The sequence below is a fragment of the Pantherophis guttatus genome, chromosome 1, assembly GCF_059756535.1.
Source record: "Pantherophis guttatus breed Tessera chromosome 1, ASM5975653v1, whole genome shotgun sequence".
Classification (NCBI taxonomy): Eukaryota; Metazoa; Chordata; class Lepidosauria; order Squamata; family Colubridae; genus Pantherophis; species Pantherophis guttatus.
In genome coordinates, this window is record NC_142063.1 from 223,549,091 (window position 1) to 223,572,046 (window position 22,956).

Here is a 22,956-nt window from a genome sequence, read left to right on the forward strand (position 1 = left end):
TGAAGTACTTGACCAGGAAAAATGCTGAGAGGCTTCTCCAAGATAAGCAGCAACAGTGAGATCCTGCTTGGACTCTGGCAACCGCAAGAGAAACTTGGGCTTAACTCCACTAAGGCATTATTAATTTTCTCTCTCCTCCTCTGCAAGTGCCAATTAAAGCTACATAGTTGTTAGTGCCTCCTAAGTGCAATGATCCATTAATTAAGGAAGGTTAGAACATAAATATTTGATATTACCAACAGTTATAAAATATACAAATGATAAACTAGCACATGGGATACACACTCGCTCCTTCCCTTCCTTCCTTTCCCATAATCAGTGTTTACATTATATTTGCCCAAGCATTAAGTACAATGAATTCAAATTGGCTTCCTGCCAGTCAAGGTTTGCAAACCTATTTCAAACCTCTGCTTGCAAATCCTCTGTTTATAATTGATCAAGTGTGCATGTAACTGGTACTTTATGTATGGCTCAGGTTCAAACCAGACGTAATACTAAACAGATTATCAAAAGTACATTCTTAAATTTAACTGCGAGCAAGAAGTGCTCAAATAATTCTGTTTTCATTGGAATCACAGGGCGATTTAACCTTTTTTGGCCTAGCCATAATGCCTGTGAAACATGCCACTCTAGGATAATTTTTTTGTTCATTTGAAAAGCCTGATACTAAATGTATAAATATCTTGTAATATGGCTTATCATAAACCAAGAAGCACTTAGTTTGACATAAACCTCAGGCAAAGCCAACAAAAGAAAGAAAGAATTAAAGCAGGAAATAGAACAAGAATTTTTCCAAGCTTGGTTTCATTGATAGCCATGACTAAAAAGCCTGCCCCCCCCACCCAAAAACCCCCCAAATCTTGCAGAATCCATAAAACTAACAGAAGAATCTCTACATGTTCCCTACAAAATCAAAAGGGCCAATCCCATATTCTGCATCTAAGTTTAAGGACAGTCTTTTTTCGGGTTATAAATTCTTTGCAAATAGGTTTTTCTTACACAGTATGGAGCACTGACATGAAGAGCCTGTACCCTTTAAATGCTATTAAATCGCAACTCCCATCAACCCTAGCCAGCACTGCAAAACACAAGAGATGCTAGGAGATATAATGCAGCAACATCTGAAAGTCCCCTGGCTCCCCACTCATAATATAGCAGTTTTACAAAATTAGCCAAAAATGATGCAACAAGAAAGAAGCAAGTTTTTAAAATACAGTATAGCAAACTATTGCTGCTTCTTTCTCCAAAACTGGAGTTACTAATGGCAAATATAACAATAAATTATTGAAGCTGGCAACTATAATAGGAATAATTTTTCCTTATTCTTGATGAAATTTCCCTCAGGTATTACATATGAATTGTCAACAAGATTTTCATCCATTCTCTTCTGGAACAACTACTGTAACTAACAGCAACTAAATTTCACTTTATATTCTGGCTGGTTTCTCTTCAGCCATTCTAAATATTTAAATCTTCCATGCATTTGAAAGTAAATGGAACCTATCAGGGAAGAAGAGAATGTAACATACCGGTAATCACAATAAATGATCTGGAAAATGTACTATCCAAACTGATACTGTGCTTCCTGTACATGCAGAAACCATCTTGGAGAAACCATAACCAGCATGCTGCAAAGCAACTCTCCTTGAAGTACTGTAGTACTTTTTAAGATTAAACCTATAGCTGAAACATGAAGCCTCTTCCAAAATCCTTCCCTATTAAAATGGAGCTATGTCTACACGAAGAATTCCCATCGCTTTGAATTTACATTGGTGACAGTTGCCATCTGTTCAAAATTAGCGTACCATCCATTCTGGAAAGAGAATAATTTTGTGGAAGCTATTAACAGGTCAGAACAGAGGCGCCTCCTTGTTATAAAACAGTTCAATGTGATGGAAAGAATCATAATTTTCAAGTTCCCTACTAAGTGCATGACACGACACGTGTCCTGTTAAGAGCTCATGCAGAACATTTGAAAGCATCCTTAAGGCAGCGAATGGTCTCCAAAACCGTTTAACTTCAATTTCCATGCCGCATTCAGTATGCATTAATTCAGGACAGCGCATCTGCAGCATAATTAATTTGTTTTCATGAAGTTATACTGGTTTTCTTCTCTGTTTTAAAACTAGCATCTTTGTTTTTTCAAGCTCAGACATTGACAAAGGAATTCATTTCGAAATTATTTCATTCAGACATATTGACTTCTGGATTTTACATTTGCTGTCAAAGTATAATACAGAACCGGATAGCATGATTTTCTTCAGTCCATGATTCCTATAACCATGGCATTTTGCCACACCCACTTCCAAAAAAATGGAATAACAAAAACATACAGGTAATCCTGGTGATCCTTTTCCTCCTTCTTGTCCTGGCAGCCCACTTTCACCCTATGATAAATTTAAAAAACAAAACAAAACATTATTTAATTGATTATAGAATGCACTGTGGCAGCAGTACTTTAAAGCAAAAAAAAGGAAATGTCTCTATATTAAATCTACATCCTGATAAATACCTTGTCTCCTTTTATTCCTTGAACTCCAGGGATCCCAGGAATTCCCTTGGGAAAAATAAATTTGAAAATATTAAATAGAAACACCGCTGTGATTCTCACTTGAAGTTCTTTATTCATTCTCCAATTATCCTTGGAGATAATTATGCATTCATATCCCACTGTGATCTCAGACTTGAAACAGAAGTTGTAAATTCATGTTTATGTGTGAACGACTACCCATGATGAGGAAACACAATCATGAACATTGGTTAGAAATAGCTGCATGTTGGCAGATTCACCTATTATATTTATATGTGTGTCCACGTCTCCATCCCAGATTGCATGGTCTATAATCTTTGAGCTGTGAATCAATAGAGGAAATGAGTCAACATTAGAATTCTTGACTGATTCTTGAGCATGACTCAACAATGCACAGAGGGAGGCATCTGAAATATCTTGATCTGGATCTTTAACTACATACACAATTGTTCTTATGAAGAATTAAACTTACATAGCTGTTTCTATCCTGGGCTTCTAGCTCATTAAAAAAACTATGGAATCACTGTGCATAATGCATCTTCAAAACTATTTTTGAACTGGTTTTAATTATTTTCTCTCACTGTAACAATGTCCCTTGTGTCTGCAAGAGACTGACCTTTGTTTCAAGAGAATGTTTTTGCATGAAACTTTCTCTGCTTTCTTTTTTTCTGTTTTATTTTGGGGATATTGTAAAATATTAAGAAAAATATGTTTCATCTCAAAAACAGCTGGATTATCTTTTATTTTTGGATTGAGATATTTTCTGAGAAACTAACAAAAAACAATGAGGTCTTTATTTTAAAAAAAGAAAATCTAATTTCCATCCTCATTGTAGCAAGGTTTGGGTTGTGACCCTTTCCTCCTACACCATAAAAAGCATTGGCAAGAAAACACTTCAGAAAAGTACTTGGTGTCTCTGCTGGAAAACCCTGACTATCTAAATACAGTTGTGCTTTTTGGCTTGGTTTGGCTTGAGTCTATAGAACTCCCCACGTTCACAGTGGCTGTGACTCATTTAATGACCACCAAGGCTCATGGCACCCACAATCATTTAACCCTAGCAGAAGTGACTTCATCACACAACTTGCATACCACAAACAGAAGCTGCCAGTTTTCTTTGCTACTGGAAGCCACAGGGTAAAAAAACCAACAGTTTTTGCCAGTTTTGAATGAATCATATGATTTACTTGCTAGGAGCAATAACAGCCATATGATGAATTTTACAAGGGGACCTCCAATTTAGACCTCACCTATCACATTGTGATGATGATAAGAAGCTAAGGAAATACATTTGTGCACAAGCACACTTTGCCTCCAAAGGTCTAACACAGAGTAATTAAATTCTGAAGGCAATATTTTTAAAAGGACAGCACAGAATTAATTTTAATTAAAATGTATAGTATACTTGGATATAATAAAAGTGACACCCCTACTTTCAATTGAACCATTCGGGAACAAAGACCATATATCAAAATTATCTGGTGTAATTTTTGCTTGTACACATATATTTCAAATGCTGTATAGCTAAATATATTGATATCTTATGAGACTGCTGTTGGAGAAGCCCACACTACATTGAAAACAACTAGATTTGCAATAGAAATCACAGAAGGAAAGAATGTGACTGATGGGCATTCTTTCATGTATGGGGTCCCAAGACTTCTCCAACCATTTTGCTTGGAGTGATAGGAGTCGTAGCCTGGAGGGCTTCTCTTTATTTATTGAAATGGACTGATTTATAAATTAATAAATAGAAAACTAGCACAAATTGATCACTATTAGAATTAAATGGTCTAGTCTGATCTAGAAGGTTTATTTATGTGGCCTGTAAGATTTGAAACAGGCTTGATCAATCACTCCATTGATCAAAAGTCCTATTGAAATAGCAATCTGGCAATCATATTTACCTAAAAAAAAATTCTGCCACCACTACAAAGAAAAGCTATGCACAGTCTCAAACATGCAGACTTCTAATATTGTTTTTCATGAAGGCACTTTTAGATTTTTTTAAATTCTTTCTGAGTTTACAAAAAACTGTATCTTTGTTTCCTGCAATATTTTTTGTGTTAACAATGACTGATTTTAGTTCATGTTTAGTTAGAGATATGTCAAAGCAGGCAAAGCCCATATTATATATTTATTATTTATACATATATAAAGTAGAATTCTGCCATACAAAGACAGTTTTTCCCCCATGCTATCACTTCGTTAAACAACTAATTTCCACAACGCTGTCTATGCCACGGGTGTCAAACTCACCACGTCATGATGCCGTCACAAGATGTATTAGGACGTTTTTTCCCTTTGTGGAGCTGGGGTGGGCATGGCCTGCATGTGATGCATCTGGCCCATGGGCTGCCAGTTTGACACCCCAGGGATGCCTGGGACGTCAAACCACCCAGTAGGCCTGTATTACTTATTATCCTTCTCATCTGTCCTATTTCCTAATTCCTTAGTTTCTTCTGACTATAACTTGTTGTATCTCATGATTTATGTTGGTTGCTTTTATTTAGTATTTTATTATGATTTATGTTGATTGCTTGAGTAGCCTATCAGTATCACTGAGTGTTGTATCTATGATTTATGATGATTGTCTTTTAGGATTATGATTTATCACTTGTTGCTTGTATGAACACTAAGAACTTATGCACCAGAGACCAATTCCTTGTATGTGTCCAATCACACTTGGCCAATAAAAAATTCTATTTCTATTTCTAATAGGTTTTGTTAGACTTCAAATTGGCAGATAATTCCTGTTATTGCTATTTTTTAAACCTGCCTCAGGATAGCTGAAGAATTATTAGCAATCATGTTCAGTTTCATCTTAAATATAATATATTTCCACCAAAACTGTGCTCAGAAGTAGCCTTCACTTTGATTCTTCTTATGGCATCTCCACATGGGAGTTCACCAAGTTTACACCTACATTTTTATGAGCAAAAATTGAAGAGGGAAGAATCACTCCGCATCTGGCTGGATCTTATTAACAGGAAAACCCATTTATTTTCTGCTCAAACTTAAATTTCCTTGTTACATAACATATATTCCTTGATACACAGAAAGCTGCCAGGAGAACAACTAGAGCACAGAGCATTTGGCAAAGATTATAGCTGAAAATTTTAAACAGACAACGCTCTGCAAGTCAGAGAGTAGAAAGGCATAGAATTCCAGGAAGAAAGGTTATTCTAAAGTATGTAGTATTTTCTTTCTCTAGTCTGTCTAAAATCATGTGATGTAAAAGGTCCCTGGCAAAGGCTGGGTAGTTGGTCAAATACTGGCAAACGAGTCTCATGTTTTTTTAATTCTTTTTTTAGAATAGCAAATACAAAATACTTCAGCAGAGCTATGAAATTGTTGCTTAATTTCAAAAGTTAAATAACCTTTTCATATGAATGAATTAACAAGGTATGTAGCAACCCGAGTGAACTTTTTCACTGTTCTAAAGCAGATTAAAAGAATTTGTGGAGTGGTTAGGTATATCTGCTTTGTGATATATCCAGATGTCTATGGAGATTCTCAGTCATTCAGGTCATGGTTGTCCCAAAAGTACTTTTTCAAAATGCAACAGGACTTTGTCCTTGAGGATGTTTCGCTTCTCATCCAAGAAGGTTCTTCAGCTTTGACCGAATGGTGGAGGATGGAAGGAAAACTAGGGGTGAAATTCAGCAGGTTCTGACCAGTTCTGGAGAACCGGTAGCAGAAATTTTGAGTAGTTCAGAGAACCGGCAAATACCACCTCTGGCTGGCCCGAGAGTGGGGTGGGAATGGAGATTTTGCAATATCTTCCCCCAGGAATGGGGAGGGAATGGGGATTTTGCAGTATCCTTACCCTGGAGTGGGGTGGGAATGGAGATTTTGCAATATCCTTCCCCCTGGAGTGGGGTGGGAATGGAGATTTTGCAGTATCTTTCCCCTGCCATGCCCACCAAGCCACGCTCACAGAACCGATAGTAAAAAAATTTGAATTTCACCACTGCTTCAAACCCAAAAGTACACTAAGGCAGAAGCTTGTCCAGCCCAAGGGTAAAACACCCAGACACAAGCTGAGCAACATGATATATGCAGCACAATGCAGTGAGAAATATACTTAGATCTGTACATTGGAGAAACCTTCACAAAGGCATGGCACAACATAGGAGAGCAAAACCCATCAAGACAAGAGTCAGCCATCCATTTGCATTTGTAAGACAAAGGTCACTCTTTTGAAGACAGCAAAGTCCACATTCTGGACAGGGGACCACTGGTTTGCAAAAGGGGTCAAAGTGGCCATCAAAGCCCTCTCTTAACAGAGGGGGAGGGATATGACACCACCTATCTTCTGTTTATTATACAATCATTTCAGCAGTTCCACGAAAGTTCCATCCCTATTTCAGGTGACCCTATTGACACAGATAAACCTTCAAGTGGCTTCAACAACTCTCAGAAAGAGTGCTAACAATATAACTGCAAGGAATATAAATCCTTCCATCCTCCACCATTCGGTCAGAGCTGAAGAAGTTTCTTGGATGAGAAGCAAAACGTCCTCAAGGAAAAACAAAGTCCAGTTGCCTTTGAAAAGTACTTTTGGGATATACAACCCAGAGTTTCATCATTGAAACAGTTTTGAATATTCTAAATGAATAAACTAAATGAATAATAAGGAATGCTTGTAGTGACATTAGAAATATATTGGTAGCAGGTATTAATATTCATGTACTTTTTGTTTTGTTTTGCTTATGATGTTGTGCTATTGGCTGACAACCCAAGTGAGGTATATGGTGATTTTTAAACTCTATAGCTGTTCCATGAAAAGAATCAATCTGAAAATCAGTGTGTCAAAGACCAAGATGGTTATTGTCCCTAATATTTTGTTGTGGGTGTAAGTAATATCTTCAGTACTACCTAGCTCAGTGGTGGGTTGCCCCCGGTTCGCACTGGTTCTATAGAACCGGTAGTAAAACCAGCAGGAGGCTCCACCCACTGACCCTGATGTCATCAAAACGCTTCTGCTCATGCTCAGAAGCTTCTGCGCTTGCGCAGAAGAGCGCACATGGCCCTGCTGCGAACCGGTAATAAAGGTAAGTAGAATCCACCCCTGACCTAACTACAATGCTAACACTGATGATGTTGCCTAGTTAGGTAATAAAAGGTGTGCAAGAAAACAACCAAGCTCCGAGAGCACCAAGGACCCCCCAACTGTATATCTGTCCAAATGATATGATCAAGAAACAATGGGTGGTAAATTAAACAATTGCACAATAAATACAGATAGGAAATTAAACATGAAGTATAAGTTTCAATATAATGTTTCTAAATAACGAAAACTGCTGGCTTTATTCAATTTAATCTGTACCATATAAACATCTAGTTTTTGTGAGCATTACATTAACTGAGATGATAAAGAATGTCTGTCTCTGATCAAACACTAACTCAAAGCAGATTATCCATACAATGGTTAAATAACCAAGGGAAACAGAATGTTTGGATGCTGTACAAATGGGAAAAGTGCCACTCTCTGGGAGTATTATAAAAGTTGTATGGAGCATTTCATGAATCATTGGCTGTAGGAAAGGCAATCTTGGGGGAAGTCCTTTGTGGAATTAACAGGGTATATCCTCCATTGGCATATGAGTGAAGAATTTTAATTTGCAATCTCCAATTCTCTCTCCTGCTCTAGAAAAATTGTTTTCTGTAAAACATGCTTTCTGCTATATGGTAAAATGATCATCAAAGCAGTGTAGGCTAGAAATACAAATAGTTCCCGGACTATGGCTGTAATTGAGCTTGGCAAATATGGTCATAAGTTGCGACAGTTGTAAAGTGGGTGACTAAACCAATTTTATGACCTTTTTGCAGTAATCATTAAGTAAACAGTACAGTCATTACACCAACACTGCAATCATTAAGTGAACCCATTGTTTACTATGAGACGGTTTTTGCCAGAAATGGGAAGTAAATGCCTATTTCTTGCAAAACCATTGTAAATTGAGGTCATGCCATAAATGGCCATAAATGCAGGTAAGTTGCTAAGCACCCAAAATGTGGCCTCTTGACCATGGCAGAGGCAACATTGGAACTTTGAAACCAGGTCATAAGTACCATAGATTTTGGAGGTCTAGCATGACTACATGCACTAAAAAGGGTATTGAAGAATCAGAGACTGAAGTAATTGATAAAATGTTGACAGTCCCTCCAAGAAGGAAAAAATGGAAATGTAGAGCAGAAAAATGGAAAGGTTTAGGAAATTCTGGATCATGGGCTCAGCAGGCAGAATTTAGGAGGAAGAATACTGGCAACTTAGAATTTTGAAGAACTTGGAATTATGATAAAAGATAATATGCACCTCAAAGGCTCAGGGATGTTTGGGTCAAAAATATCTATTTATCTATTTATCTATCTATCTATCTATCTATCTATCTATCTATCTACTGTACAGTATCTGTCTGTCTGTCTGTCTGTCTGTCTGTCTATCTATCTATTTATCTATCTATCATATCTCACCACTCACTTTTGGAAATAGATGGAGATGCAGATATTACTGCTGGTTACTGATACTTACCGGGATAAGGGAGGGTGGAAATGATAAAAGCAGCATTGTGAAAGCTCTGTTCCTTTAATATATGTGCTAAGATGTCACAATGTGTGTGAAAGGGTTGTAACTTGCTTTAACGAAAGTGCTGGGTCCTGCAGATACCTATCCCAGCTTCCATTCCTTAGCATTCTGACTTCAGAACGCCTCCAAATATTAATCGTAAACCACTTTGAGACTTTTTTATGGAAGCAGTAGAAAGTAATATTAAATAAATAAACAATATGAAATATTATGTCAAGAAGCTCCCTATGAAAGCACTATTTTTCTAAGATGGAAAGAAAGAGTCATGTTGATGAATGTCAGTAATTGCTCACCAAAAAGAAAAGTACAGTAGTAACGCAAAGAAGAAAATCCACCTTAATCTCTTAAAAAAACATTAAAAGATCAGTTGCCAGGATTCAGTATGTGGTTGTGTTTGTTTAACACCCAACTTTTAAAAATAGATTTTAACAAGGAAAAGTGAATGTCAGTAAAACAACGTCAAAACTGAAAAACTTACCGGATTCCCCCGTCTTCCTTCTGGTCCTAGAGAACCCTGTTGTCCAACTTCTCCCTTAATGTTGATGACAGAGAAATAATCAAGAAACTATTAAATTTCCAGTAGCACACTGGGAACTATAACAGCCTGAACTTAACTCCACCAATATCTGGGTGGAGATGGGAAATACCTTAAATCTGACAGTAAAATACACAAAGCTAAACCTTGCTGTTACACATCATGTTTCTTCAAGCCGTTTTTTTCCCCCACTTGCATTTAGGTTATAGACCTTGCCTATGATGCAAAATCTATATTCAGGCCCTTTCCCCTATGAAATAAATCTCTGGAAAGCACCAAGAGCTTATCCACATTCTGATTTAGCAGAACATGAAAACTGTGCTGGTGTGTGCTGCTCTATTGGTTTCTGCTTCCAGAGGGCACAGCTAACAGAATATGGATACCTTTCCAAAAGAGTCAGGGGTAGTTGATTTGGCTGCATTTGTCAGCTAACAATGACCCACTGATGTAGACCTTGCTGATTTATGGCTCTATTATCTGCATTAAAAGCAACTGGAACAAGGTTCATGTTGGAAAGCACTAGGAGCACATACATTTAGTTAAGAAAATATATAGAAATTTGCCTGGCTATTTTGTCAGAGAATTCAGGAAAATAGTACAAAAATGGTCGCTGTGTTTGAAATTTTGAAATGACAATTTTTACAAGAGGGTCCGAGCATATTTTTTTCCCCAATGCTATCATTCTGAGGTGCTCCATAATGCTTGTAATTCCATACACATGTGTGGGAGAATGCATGCCCAGACACACACTCAAAATAGAGGTTGCAAGCCATTACTGCCCTAAAATAGCTAGTAGTAGCTAACAACCATGACTGACCTCATCCTTCCAAAGCTCATAGGGCAGCTCTAATTCAGACTTCAATGAGAGATGAACAACAAAATCCAAGAAATGTAACCTACATGTAAGGTTTAGTATGGAGACGGCATTAGTCATGCTTGTTCATGATCTGTGGTGGAGACAGGAGGTGGGTAATATGTTCATCTTTGTGCTCCTTGATCTGCCTATGGCTTTTGAACTGGGGATGGGAGGCACTATTTATCAGTGGTTTTCCTACTTTCTTCGTGGCTAGTTTCAACCACTGTTGTCAGACTGGGAGAGATTTCACTGGGAGTCCCTCAAATATAGATGCAGTACAGTTCAACAGTCCCTCCCTGTCCATTTAACATCCACATGAAACCATTGTCTCAATGTCATCCAGGAATGATTGTAGATTTAGCTTAGGAAGGTCACAACACATGGTGCAATCATTGTAAGTATATGCCGGTTGCCAACTCCTAAACTTTGAACATGTGACCCTGGGGATGCTGCAATTGTTGTAAGTGCAAGGACCAGTTGTAACTCCCTTTTTTTTCAGTCCCATTGTAACTTCAAACAGTCACTAAACAAATGGTTGTTAAGTCGACCGGTAGACGTCGACTTACAACAGTTTGTTCAGTGACTGTTCAAAGTTACAATGGCACTTAAAGAGTGAATGACCCTTTTTCACACTTACGACCATTGCAGCATCCCCATGGTCACATGATCAAAATTCAGAAGTCTGGTTCATATTTATGACGATCACAGTGTCCCAGGGTCATGTGCGACTTTCTGATAAGCAAAGTCAATGGGGAAGCCAGATTCACTTAATAACCGTGTTACTAACTTAAGAGCTGCAGTGATTCACTTAACAACTGTGGCAGGAAAGGTCATAAAATGGCGCAAAACTCCCTTAACAAATATCTCGCTTAGGAACAGAAATTTTGGGCACAATTGTGATTGTAAGTCCAGGACTACTTATATTCTTTTAAGGACCCATTCTGGCTGAGAATTTAAAAACTGGTGTAAGCTGTGCATATGAGCCACGGTGGCGCAGTGGTTGGAGTACAGTACTGCAGGCTACTTCTGCTGACTGCCGGCTGCTGGTAGTCGGTAAAATGAGGACCCAAATTGTTGGGGGCAATATGCTGACTCTGTAAATCACTTAGAAAGGGCTGTAAAGCATTGTGAAGTGGTATATAAATCTAAGTGCTATTGCTATTGCTATATGATAAATACATAATCTCCATTCCCTACATTTTGAAGAATACCAGGTTGCAGAAACTGCATCTTTAATAAAGTCTAACTTTGAAATACTCATGTTCTGAGTTTCTTAGAGTGGGGGGTTATGAATAGTGGGAAAATTGGTAAATATAACTTTTTCCATCCAATGGAAAGAGTTCCCAATGACAAAGAAAACTCTTCCAGAAAGAAGGGTGGGGCCTTGATTATTCCACAGCAAAAAGTTTGCAAATGTATGGATTTACAGAGGCCAATTTATAGAGCTCATGATTTTGATGGGTAGCATATGGGCAGAATATTTACTGTTTCGCGGGGGGGGCTATTTCTGAATTTTTGGGAAGAAACTGAAGAAGATTCCAGAAGAATGTTCAAAGACACTTCTCTTGTTAAAATATTCTGACTTTGATTACAATAAAATCCAAGTGAAGTGATGTTTTATAGACAGCAGATGTTAAAAGGCAAAATGGGAACATTTTAATCCAGCAGAAACAAGAGGCCATTGTTTTTTTAATTTCAAACTATTCAGAAATAAATGCTATACTTCTTCCTCTTCCTCTGTATTATAATCTAAGAATGAAAGAATGCAGTGTATTTAAACAAAAGCATATATTAAAAGTTAGATTTTTTAAAAAATCAGATAGTAATGCACTTGCATTGTTCTTCAAAATTTCCTATACTCTATTTATTGCTGCCAGAACAACACTACATGCCAGAAAGAGCAATTTAACTTGATTAGGGAATTCCCAAGGTATGTAGCAAGGGAAGGGATGGAAAAAGTTGCAGCAAAAACTTCCTAAGTATTCCATATGCAATAAATATCACATGGAAGAGAGCAAAACCATGTAGTTGATCAAGGGACTGCAAGAGTCTCACTTCTTATACTTTATCTGCATGCCAATAAGCATGGTTCAGCTTTGGTGTATGGAACAGTCCTAATTAGGTCAGGTCCTCCCTTCCATGAAGCAAACCTAGGAGCACATACGCATGTCTGGAACCCTTATAGGGTGCTATTAAACGGTCAAGAACATGAGTAGTGGAAGTACGAGGTGGTTGTCTGATTCTCCTTTTTATGTTATGAATTGTTTCCTTGTTCCCTGTGCCAGATGGACTCCCAGTCCATTGAGTCTCATTTAATTATTCATAGCTACTCTTAAACAACACATTTGTTTAAAAGAAATACAAGCATACGAGAATAAGATTAATAAAATTAAAATCCATTAATAAAATAGAAAGAAGTATATGCATACAGGTAAAGTAATCCTCGACTTATGATCACAATTGAGCCCAAAGTTTCTGTTGCTAAGCAGAAGAAGCTTAGCAACAGAAAGTTGTTAAGTGACTTTTGCCCCATTTTACAACCTTTCTTGCTACCGTTGTTAAGTGATAATCACTCCAGTTGTTAAGTTAATAATGCAGTTGTGAAGCGAATTTGGCTTACTCTGAAAAGCTGCAACAGTCATAAATTCATGTCAGTTGCCAAGCGTCCTAATTTAGATCACATGACCATGGGGATGTTGCAACGATCGTGTGAAAAATGGTCATAAGTCCCTTTTTTCAGTGCCACTGCAACGTTGAACGAATGGTTGTAAGCCGAGAACTACTTTTATACGTCATGCATATACATGAAGTTAATCTGAATTCCAGTTATGAACACAATATTTGAACAAAATCAATACATTGGATACCTTAAAACCTGGAATTCCAGGTACGCCATCCTTCCCATTTCTCCCAGGTTCTCCCTGTTTTTATAAATAAAGTTAGAGTTACTCACCTGTTATAATAGCACAGAAAAAGGAAAAATAAAGAAAATCCCCCAAATTTGTCAGAAACTTACAACCCGCCCAGGTATTCCAGGAAGTCCAACAGAACCTTTTTCTCCTTTTGCGCCCTGGTAAGAGAATAGGACAAAGCTAAATAAGAGCAGCAGTAAATCAAACTGTCAGCACCCTCTAAAGGCTGATAGAATATATGGTGAGTTGACTCATTAGTCTTCTCATGAAGTGCTAAATATGCTTGACTAGCTGTGGAAAAACAGCACTGGGAAGAAAAATTTTCCCTTATGTTTTTCTTCTTTTAGTACTTATTCAAGGTGATAACATTCTTATGGGTGAAGTGTAGTGTTCTTGCTCTTGTTTTAAGATATAAGTTGGCCAAGAGATTTGTAAAAATGTTTTATCTTTCATTATGCATTACACAATAATTTCTCCCAGGACTGAACTAAAATTGCAAAGGAAGGTTCCCTAAGGGAACTCTTCCCATTGGATTTTTTAAATCTCTAAATAAATCTTATTAAAAGTTTTAAAAAGAACATGAAAACTACAAATATTCTTTTGTATTCTATAAACTAGCATTGAATTTAAAAAAAATGAAAAACAGAGAAAAATTAAAAAAGAAATAGAAAGAAAAAGCAATCAATTTCCTTTGCAACAAATATAAGCATGATTACAAAATTAACTCTTACTCTATGGTTACAAAAGAAAGCTCACTTTTTTCTATTATTTACTTTTTTCCACCCTAATCATCAAAACCACATGTGATAAATTCATTTTTCTGTGTCATGCAATACATATATAAGGGGTTTCCAGTCAGCCATAAATATAGATACTGTCTTTTCCCTAATCAAGGAAATCAATTTGGTCATCTGTGAAATTCCATCATCTTCACCACCATTCCTCTGTTGTGGGTGGTGTTTTTGATTTTTGAATATATAGTAATCCAGTTGCTTATCTATTAATTCCAAAAGAAAGTCTATGTTTTAATAGTATATTAGTCTTTAAAATCTTCTGAATTAGTGTATTTATTTTTACACCACCATCACACCTTCCTTTTTTTTTTTTTTTTTTTTTTTTTGCTTTTTCACAGATCTACGATAACAGGATAAATTCTCCATTTTGTTCACATTTCCAACATAAATTTGTAGTACCTATATGCATTCTATAAATTTCTTTGGTGATAAATATCAAAGATATATCATTTTATAAAAATTCTCTTTAAGTCCAGAAAATAATGTAAATTTAAATTCTTTCAACCGCATATTTTCCCGTTGAACCATTTGAATATTGTAGCCAATATACATTTAACCCATTTTATCATACATTTGTTTCACTTATTCTCTCTAATATTTCAACAAAAATTTATATATTTTAGCAATAACATGTTCATCGTTTGTATATAATTTTATTTCAAACTCAGTCTTGTATTGTTCAAAATCATAAAATATTTTATCCATTTTAAACCTTTTTGAGATTTGTGTACAAGAAAATTATTGACAAGTATATCCTTTTGTTGACAAATCTTCCCTTGATTTTGTTTTACAATCCCTTTGAGAAAAATCTAAGCTCACCATTTGTGTTAACTTTTATTTCTTGCCTATAACAACCTAGATTTATATTTAGTCTTTACTCTAAGAATGGCCCACCTGACATAATGTTTTTTGTCAAACTAAATCATTTGATCTTATATTAAGCTTTAACTTGCCTTTTTTCCATCAATTCCTGGTATGCCTTGATCTCCTTTAGGTCCTCTATCCCCCTTAATAAAATAAATAGATAACTTTATTTTTCTATGCAAAGAGGCAAATTAAATAGTTCAGAATAAAGCAAGAAAACATTAGCTCACGATATCTATGGTGATAGTAGCCATACCTTTTAACATAGTGCAAATGTGGTTTAAAATTAATACTTATTTACACACCAGAAATAAAATGTCTTCATAACTGTGTATTCAGACCACCTGCCTGTCTTGGCTTCTTGCAGCCAGTATCAGACGCAAAAGATCAATGCCATGTGTTAAGTTCCAATTAAACTGATTTATTGCTTATGGCTATGTACAGGAATCTAGTCAACTAACTAACAGTTAGCACCACTTTGGCACTAGATAAGAGTTAGACTTCAAGATGGATTGGACTTAGATTGCTTGTGGGAACGTAGAGATGCTAGGCTGATTCCTCTTTGACTCCACCCCCAGGCTCCTTCTCCTACACAGTGCTATAAAACATATAATAATAACATAAAAACATATAAAAACAACAATGTGAAAGAATAACAACTCTAATTTACCTCTATTATAGTTCAAATTTACAATATTTTAGGAGGTCTATTGTGTAAAATAATGAATTAAAAATTCAAAAACAAATCCATCTATTAGGAGGTAGTATTAATGGAAGGATGAGCAATAGTTCATCTAAGACAAACTTTACACTAATGTTGAGGTGATAAATAGACTAAATATTCCAGACCTTCAGAGCAGGCTAGTTTCAATTATCAGGAAAGAGGAGGTGATAATATTGAAAAATACTTCCCCTAGCATCACAGTCTTATTAGAAAACTATTTAAAACTGGATAAACAAGTCAGCCTATGTGATATCACCACTTCTAGAAATATGTATATCTACAACTACTTATTTGACAATATTCTGAACTAAAAGTTGTGTTCTTGAAAACAGAAAAGAAAACATGGAATAATAACTCCTATGGGTTTTTTTTTTTTACTCTGAATGAGATAAAAAAGACAGGATTTTTATTATTTTGACATCCCTTGATTTTTTTTTTTAACATCCTACCCATTGTTACAAGAAGCATTTGGTTTGAACCTTAGATGCTGGAATTCCGTGTAATCCAGGGAAGCCTGGAACTCCACGTTCACCCTAGAAGGGGAAAAATGTAAATCACTGTGAAGCATGTTAAGTAAATAAATAAGTATCAAAAGGCATCACTTCATAAATGAGACAAAGATATTTACTCCACAGGACTTGCTTTCTAAATAAGAATTATACCACTGCTTTCTTCAATAGCAGCCATGAATTCTTTGGTCTGGTCAGGATGCCAAGGCATCCTTGAGCTAACATTTAGCCACTGAATCTTAGGATATGAAGAAATGATGTACAAAAACAAATGCAAAGGGCACTGCTTTGGCTAGGAAAAAGAAACTAGGGAATAATTAGCCATCAGCCAGAAGCTCCCAGCATCTGCATTTTGAAATAATTAAGAAATGAACTATCTGGAATGCACAAAACATAGAATCTATGGTGTTCTTCCTAGAACCAGCCCCCACCAACATTCTTGTTGAGAAATATCTTCTTACAACAGATACTCCACACAGAAACATTAAGAACATATTTACTATGTAGAATTACGGATAGTAAAAACATTTCATTATTTCAGAGAATTCAGTCAATATGTATCTATATGGCTTTATTCATGAAGTTAATTTAGCAGGTAACTTTATTTATGACTTGATACTCTGCTGTTCTTTATCACTGCCAGATATGACCTTTCCCTCCTTGTTTTATATTTAACTACCAATGATTTATTTGCAAGCTCATCTTAACCTATTCCAATAAGACAACTGAATGGTATATTGCCAGTGTGTGGAACAGTAAATCTGTACCAGCACATATAAATCAGCATCTGGACAATAAATTAAAGTCCTGGTTATTCCCAACTTTTGAAACACTTCAAAATAATCTCTACCTCAAACAACTGAACATGAGCAATAGTCATCAAGTTTGTTTTGAAGAAGTAGCAAAATGTTCTTAAATGTCTGAAACTGACATTTTGCAAAACCATTATTTTGCGTAAAGACAAACCCAAACAGCTTGACCTCAAGTGACTTTAACTCAAATTTCAGTTCAGATATACATTTTGAGGTAGCTTTGATCACTAAATCACAATGGCATCTAATCTAGGTTTCTATAACTCAGTATATTCTGTAATCTTTTTCTCCTTTCTTTCCTCCACCACCCGATTTTCCATTTATTTACTTATAATAATCTATATGGCTGCCCAACTCACTCAGTGACTCCAGATGGCTTACACAGATAAAAAAATCAATATAAAAACAATAAAAAGCAATACACTCATCCTGGCAACAATAATCAAATCAACCATTACATTCTTTCTTGTCTTTTGCTTTGTCCATGTTGAAATTGGATTGGATCATAACTGTCTTAATCTCCACAATCTTTAGTAGGTATCGACAAGTATTAGAATAGAATAGAATAATGGAGTTGGAAAGGACCTTGGAGGTCTTCTAGTCCAACCCCCTGCTTAGGTAGGACTGCTTCAGACAAATGGTTATCTAATCTCTTCTTTTTTTAAAAAAATTTTTTTTTTATTATTAAAATATAAACACAGATATAAAGACAATACAATACAATACAAAGACAAACAAAAAACCCACCACCTACAAACCCACCTAACATTTTACATTTACGCTTTTGTCATCAACAGAATATATGTCATTGAGCTTATATAGTTTAATAAAGAGTAATTATTAAATGTCTAATTCTAATGTTATAACTTTTCACTACAAATTTACATTTCTTATGGGTTCATCTCCTTGTGAAAGTCTTTACCCTAATTTCTGTCCTCTACATTTTTGCTGATTTTCCTTTCCAGCCATTGATACCATTGGTGCCATATCTAATCTCTTCTTAACAACTTCCAGTGTTGGAGCATTTACAACTTCTGGAGGCAAGTTGTTCCACTGATTAATAGTTCTAACTGTCAGGAAATTTCTCCTTAGTTCTAAATTGCTTCTCTCCTTGATTAGTTTCCACCCATTGCTTCTTGTCCTGCCCTCAGGTGCTCTGGAGAATAACTTGAGTCTCTCTTCTTTGTGCAGCCCCTGAGATATTGGAACATTGCTATTATGTCTCCCCTAGTCCTTTCCATTAAACTAGACATACCCAGTTCCTGCAACCGTTCTTCTTATGTTTTAGCCTCCAGTTCCCTAATCATCTTTGTTGCTCTTCTCTGTACTCTTTCTAGAGGCTCCACATCTTTTTTACATCGTGGTGACCAAAACTGAATGCAGGTTCAATAGAGGTTAGCTTTACATTTTCACAGTGTTTTATAAATCCTAATACTTCTTTTATCTTTATCTACAGTTATTTAAATTAGTTATATATAGCATTCCAACTGTAACTGTATAGGTCTTTTATAGGAATCAAGGATTTGATTCCCTTGAAATTTTACATTAATATTTTTTATTTTTACTTCTATTTTAGAGTGCTTGTTATATTATTAGTTTTATAGTGATCCACAAGCAAAATAAACAATAACTAATCTTACAAGAAATGAAGATATTAAACATGTGGCCCAAATGCTTACTGCATACCTTAGAGAATTAACACTCATTAAGGGGCCACAGTGAACATTTCATTATTCATTATTACTCTTGGGCTCATTGCCAAATTCATTCTTAACCACAGCTGACTTTGATATTATAAAGAATGGAAAATCATTGCTCACTGGGAGCTTTCTGAATACTACACAGAATATAAAGTAATTTGGTCAAGATGAATTTTCACATAATTATATGAGAGTGTTGGCTATAGAGAAGCTATGACATATACAGTGTAAGTATACTATATCCCATAAAAACCATTCAATACAATTCTAAATTTTTGGATTTTTCATATGTGCAGAATGATTTCCAAACTAAGACAGAAGACTTGGATTATCACATATAAGATTATGTTATTGTGAATCTTTCAAAAATCCTGGTGTCTTATACAGTAGGATCATAAACATATGCAAAGCCTAACTTCCAAATACATTGTACTTAAACTTGCAAAAATTGCACAGGTGCACACAAATGAACCCATCTTTTGTATTTGGTTTGACATCGGACTTGTTGGGAAAATTTCAAATGTAGGAGAAAAAACAGCAAATAAAGAGCAAATCATGGCAGAAGATATCACTAAACCAAGAAGTATTCAGGAGCAATTTAAAATAAACCAAAAAATTTGTACAGGCAATCAAATATATTTTAAATGGATAATGTATACATTAGTAACTATATTTCAAATATTTTGAGTATTATGTGATGCCGCATTTATTGATTGAAATGAATTATAGGCATTAAATTATCCTTACCTTTGCCCCATCTGTCCCAGGTTCGCCTTTCACACCTGGAAGGCCACGTGGACCCTTGTAAAAAAAATAATAATCTAGATTAGGAAACTTGTTGAATTTTATGGATTTTATTTATAATTATAATAACCATGATGTAAAATGTTGTCTCACAGAGGTTCTTAGAACAGCTTTTCCCAATGTTGGCCATGCCGGTTAAGAATTTTGCAATTCCCCCCAAAAACATGAAGGCATCTAAAGAAGCATTTTCTAGTGTTAAAAAAAAAAAAAAGACATGGTGAGCTTACTTGAATCCCTGGTGATCCTGGAGTACCTGCTACTCCTTGATAACCCTAAGAAGAAAAACCCAAAAGTAATACTATTATGTGTTTGAGCACTTTGCTTTAAATGATTTACAACAACATTTTCATGGCTCAGCCTTGAGAGTTGTGGAACTTCTGTCAGGTGCACAGAACTGGGAATATCGCTGTGCCAATAGAACTTTGGGGGGAAAAAATACATTTCAGGCCAGCTTCTGTAGCAGAACAGCAAAGTAGTCATTAAGGATTGTTTCACTATTTTCCAAATAGATTGAAGTAGATGTATTTGAGTGGTGGCACAGTGGTTAGAATGCAGTACAGCAGGCTACTTCTGATGATTGCCAGCTACCTGCAATTTGGCAGATCAAATCTCACCAGGCTCAAGGTTGACTCAGCCTTCCATGCTTCTGAGGTGGGTAAAATGAGGACCCAGATTGTTGGGGGCAATAGGCTGACTCTGTAAATCACTTAGAGAGGGCTGTAAAAACACTGTGAAGCGGTATATAAGTCTAAATGCTATTGTTATTCCATCCATTAATTTCAGATGACAAAGAGATTGAACCTTACAGAGTTTAGCCCATTTTAAATCAGAACTACATGGAAGGCAACCTCTTGTGAGGAATTCCCACATACATTCATATCAGTGAACTTATTGGTACATTTTTCATGGATGGTTGATAGAAGAGGAACAGAAATCTGGTTCCTAATAAACAGATATGTTTATGTTCTATGTTCCTTCTGCAAGTCTAAAAGCTATTTTATAGAATAACAACATGACACATCATAGAATATACCAACTCACATATGCCCCTTTGAGCAATTCCGATTTTAAAAGTGCCACAATGATTATGTGGCTATATACGGTAAATCAGTTCTGTATCTCAGTGGAGGAAATAGGTTGAATGTCTCCTTTATCTTCATTAACAAAACCAACTATTATGAATGACATACGGTTCATTTTCACATGGAATCATAAAGTACATTCCATAAAAATTAATTCAAATTTGAAAGTTCTTGGCAATAAGTAATAAATACTAGTTAATAGCATTTTGTCCAAAAAAACAAAAAGGTCAGGAAAAGAGATGAGCTGCCAGGGAAAAAAATCCCCATAATTGCATGGCATTCAGGAAATGTAAAATTTTGCTGACTGAGTTGTGGTCCAAAGACATCCAGCCAGCTTTCCTGCCTAGGGCAGGCCTAGAACTCACAGTCTCCTGGTTTCAAACTCCAACTCTTCAATACTTTACTGTATCCCGGTTTCAACTATATTGGATGACAACTAGATGGCAGCCAAGAGATTTTAAAAAAATACTTTCTTGCAACCTAGTGGTCAACTGATCAACCCAGAAATAAAGGGGGGGGGGAGAAAGTTCAATTAGCAAGTGGTATAATGAGAAAGACAAAGATTTTTTTAAAATGCAGTGTGCAGAATTACAAGAGTGTGGTCATGCCAATTGGTGAACATATTTTTGCACGGTGGATGACATTGGGCAGGGCTGGAATTTCTGCCAAAGAAACTACCAATCACAGTCCTTTATATAGTGCACATTAAAGCTGCAGTAGCCCAGGGCAAGCCCATTTTGTGTACACAGTAAAGATTTGCTGTGGGGAGACCGAGATGTAGGGTGGCATGCTTTCCTACTAGTTATTGGTTGGCAAGGGAGGTCAGCAAAGCAGCTGTGGGAATATGGCTATAGAGGAAGCTACTACCTCTACTACCATTCATCTTTACAGGTGGTCCACAGGTTACAACAGCAATTTCCATTGCTAAGTGATGTGGCTATAAAGCACAACATCACAGGACTGTGGTCCCCATTGCCATCATAAATTGTGCAGGTTGTTAGGCAGGGAAGAGCTGGGAGTCCCTGGCAAGTAGGCTGGTGGATGTGCAGGTGCCATGGGGGTGGGTGGGTGTTGCTGCTGAAAGCTGCTCCAGAGCACAGGCAAGTATCTGGGTGCCACAGGGAGGTAGGGGATGGGAACCAGAGTAACTTTGGACTCCCTGCTGGCTTCCTCATTGATTTTGCTTGTGGGAACCTGGCAGAGAACAGTAAAAAATGCACAACAGTAAAATGTTCAATCATGAGACTGCCGCTTGCTGTGACATAGTAACTGTGAGCCAGGCCCTAAGTGCCCAAATTGCAAACACATGACCATAGGGACACAGTGACAGCAAGAACTCTGAGGACCAGTCGTAAATCTCCTTCATTCAGCACAATTATAACTGAATGGTTGCTTGAATGAATGGTTGTAACTCGAGGACAGAAATCTACCTATTATCTTTATTGCATATATTTGGAGGCTAAATTGGGATCATTTGACAGATACCATTGTTCTTTTTAAATCATGGTTCTTGGTTTTACTATCATATATCTTGTTCTGAATGCTTTTCCCAGTTGGGCAGCTTAAATATTATTACTATTACTCCAGCAAAATATCTTTCTATTTCAGTTATATTTATTTGTGAATTAAAGCAATGTGGTTCAGGCGATTAGCTATCAATACATTCCAAGCAATCTTCAGTAGGCATTCTAAGACTTTATTCTAAATCAACATTCTTCAGTTTCATTTTCTTGATACATTTCATATTTGTTCATTTTCCTCATAAGACCAAGGAAGATTTCAGTGGAAATTTGGATTAGGAAAGTTCTCTCATTCCATGGCAATATTTATCTTTAAAGGGTTTTTTTTTTTTTGAAAAATCAAGATATTGAGGGTCAGTTTGGTCTACTGGTGAAGGCTAGAAACTAGGAGACTGATTTAGTCCCATTTTAGGTATGAAAACCAGCTGGTGACCTTGGGCCAGTAACTCTCTCTCACACCCCAGCCCACCTGACAAGGTTTTGCTGTGCAGAAATAGGAGGAACAACAAGTACTGTGTATATATACTGGCTTGATTTGTTCATAAAATAATAAAAGTGAAATATAAATAAATAGATAAGACATCCAATAACACACATTCTGATGTTCCATCTGCTACTTATGTAAGAATTCAAAATTCATTAGAAAAATAGTATATAATTCTATCCAGTTATGATTTATTTCAAAAGTAAGCAAACATTCCCAATCTTTTCTGTATAAACAG

General features: G+C 36.2%; 1 protein-coding gene across 1 annotated transcript in view; it reads right to left on the reverse strand.

The window, feature by feature from the left end:
- Positions 1-22,956, reverse strand: part of COL21A1 (collagen type XXI alpha 1 chain) — an 88,592-nt gene that overhangs the window by 20,913 nt on the left and 44,723 nt on the right. Inside the window, exons 10-18 of the mRNA XM_087882456.1 lie at positions 19,860-19,904; positions 19,576-19,629; positions 16,287-16,340; positions 15,173-15,226; positions 13,530-13,583; positions 13,381-13,434; positions 9,601-9,654; positions 2,513-2,557; positions 2,334-2,387 (exon numbers count right to left, since the gene is read on the reverse strand). Coding sequence (XP_087738582.1) covers positions 2,334-2,387; positions 2,513-2,557; positions 9,601-9,654; positions 13,381-13,434; positions 13,530-13,583; positions 15,173-15,226; positions 16,287-16,340; positions 19,576-19,629; positions 19,860-19,904 — 468 coding nt within the window. The remainder of the gene's footprint in view (positions 1-2,333; positions 2,388-2,512; positions 2,558-9,600; positions 9,655-13,380; positions 13,435-13,529; positions 13,584-15,172; positions 15,227-16,286; positions 16,341-19,575; positions 19,630-19,859; positions 19,905-22,956) is intronic.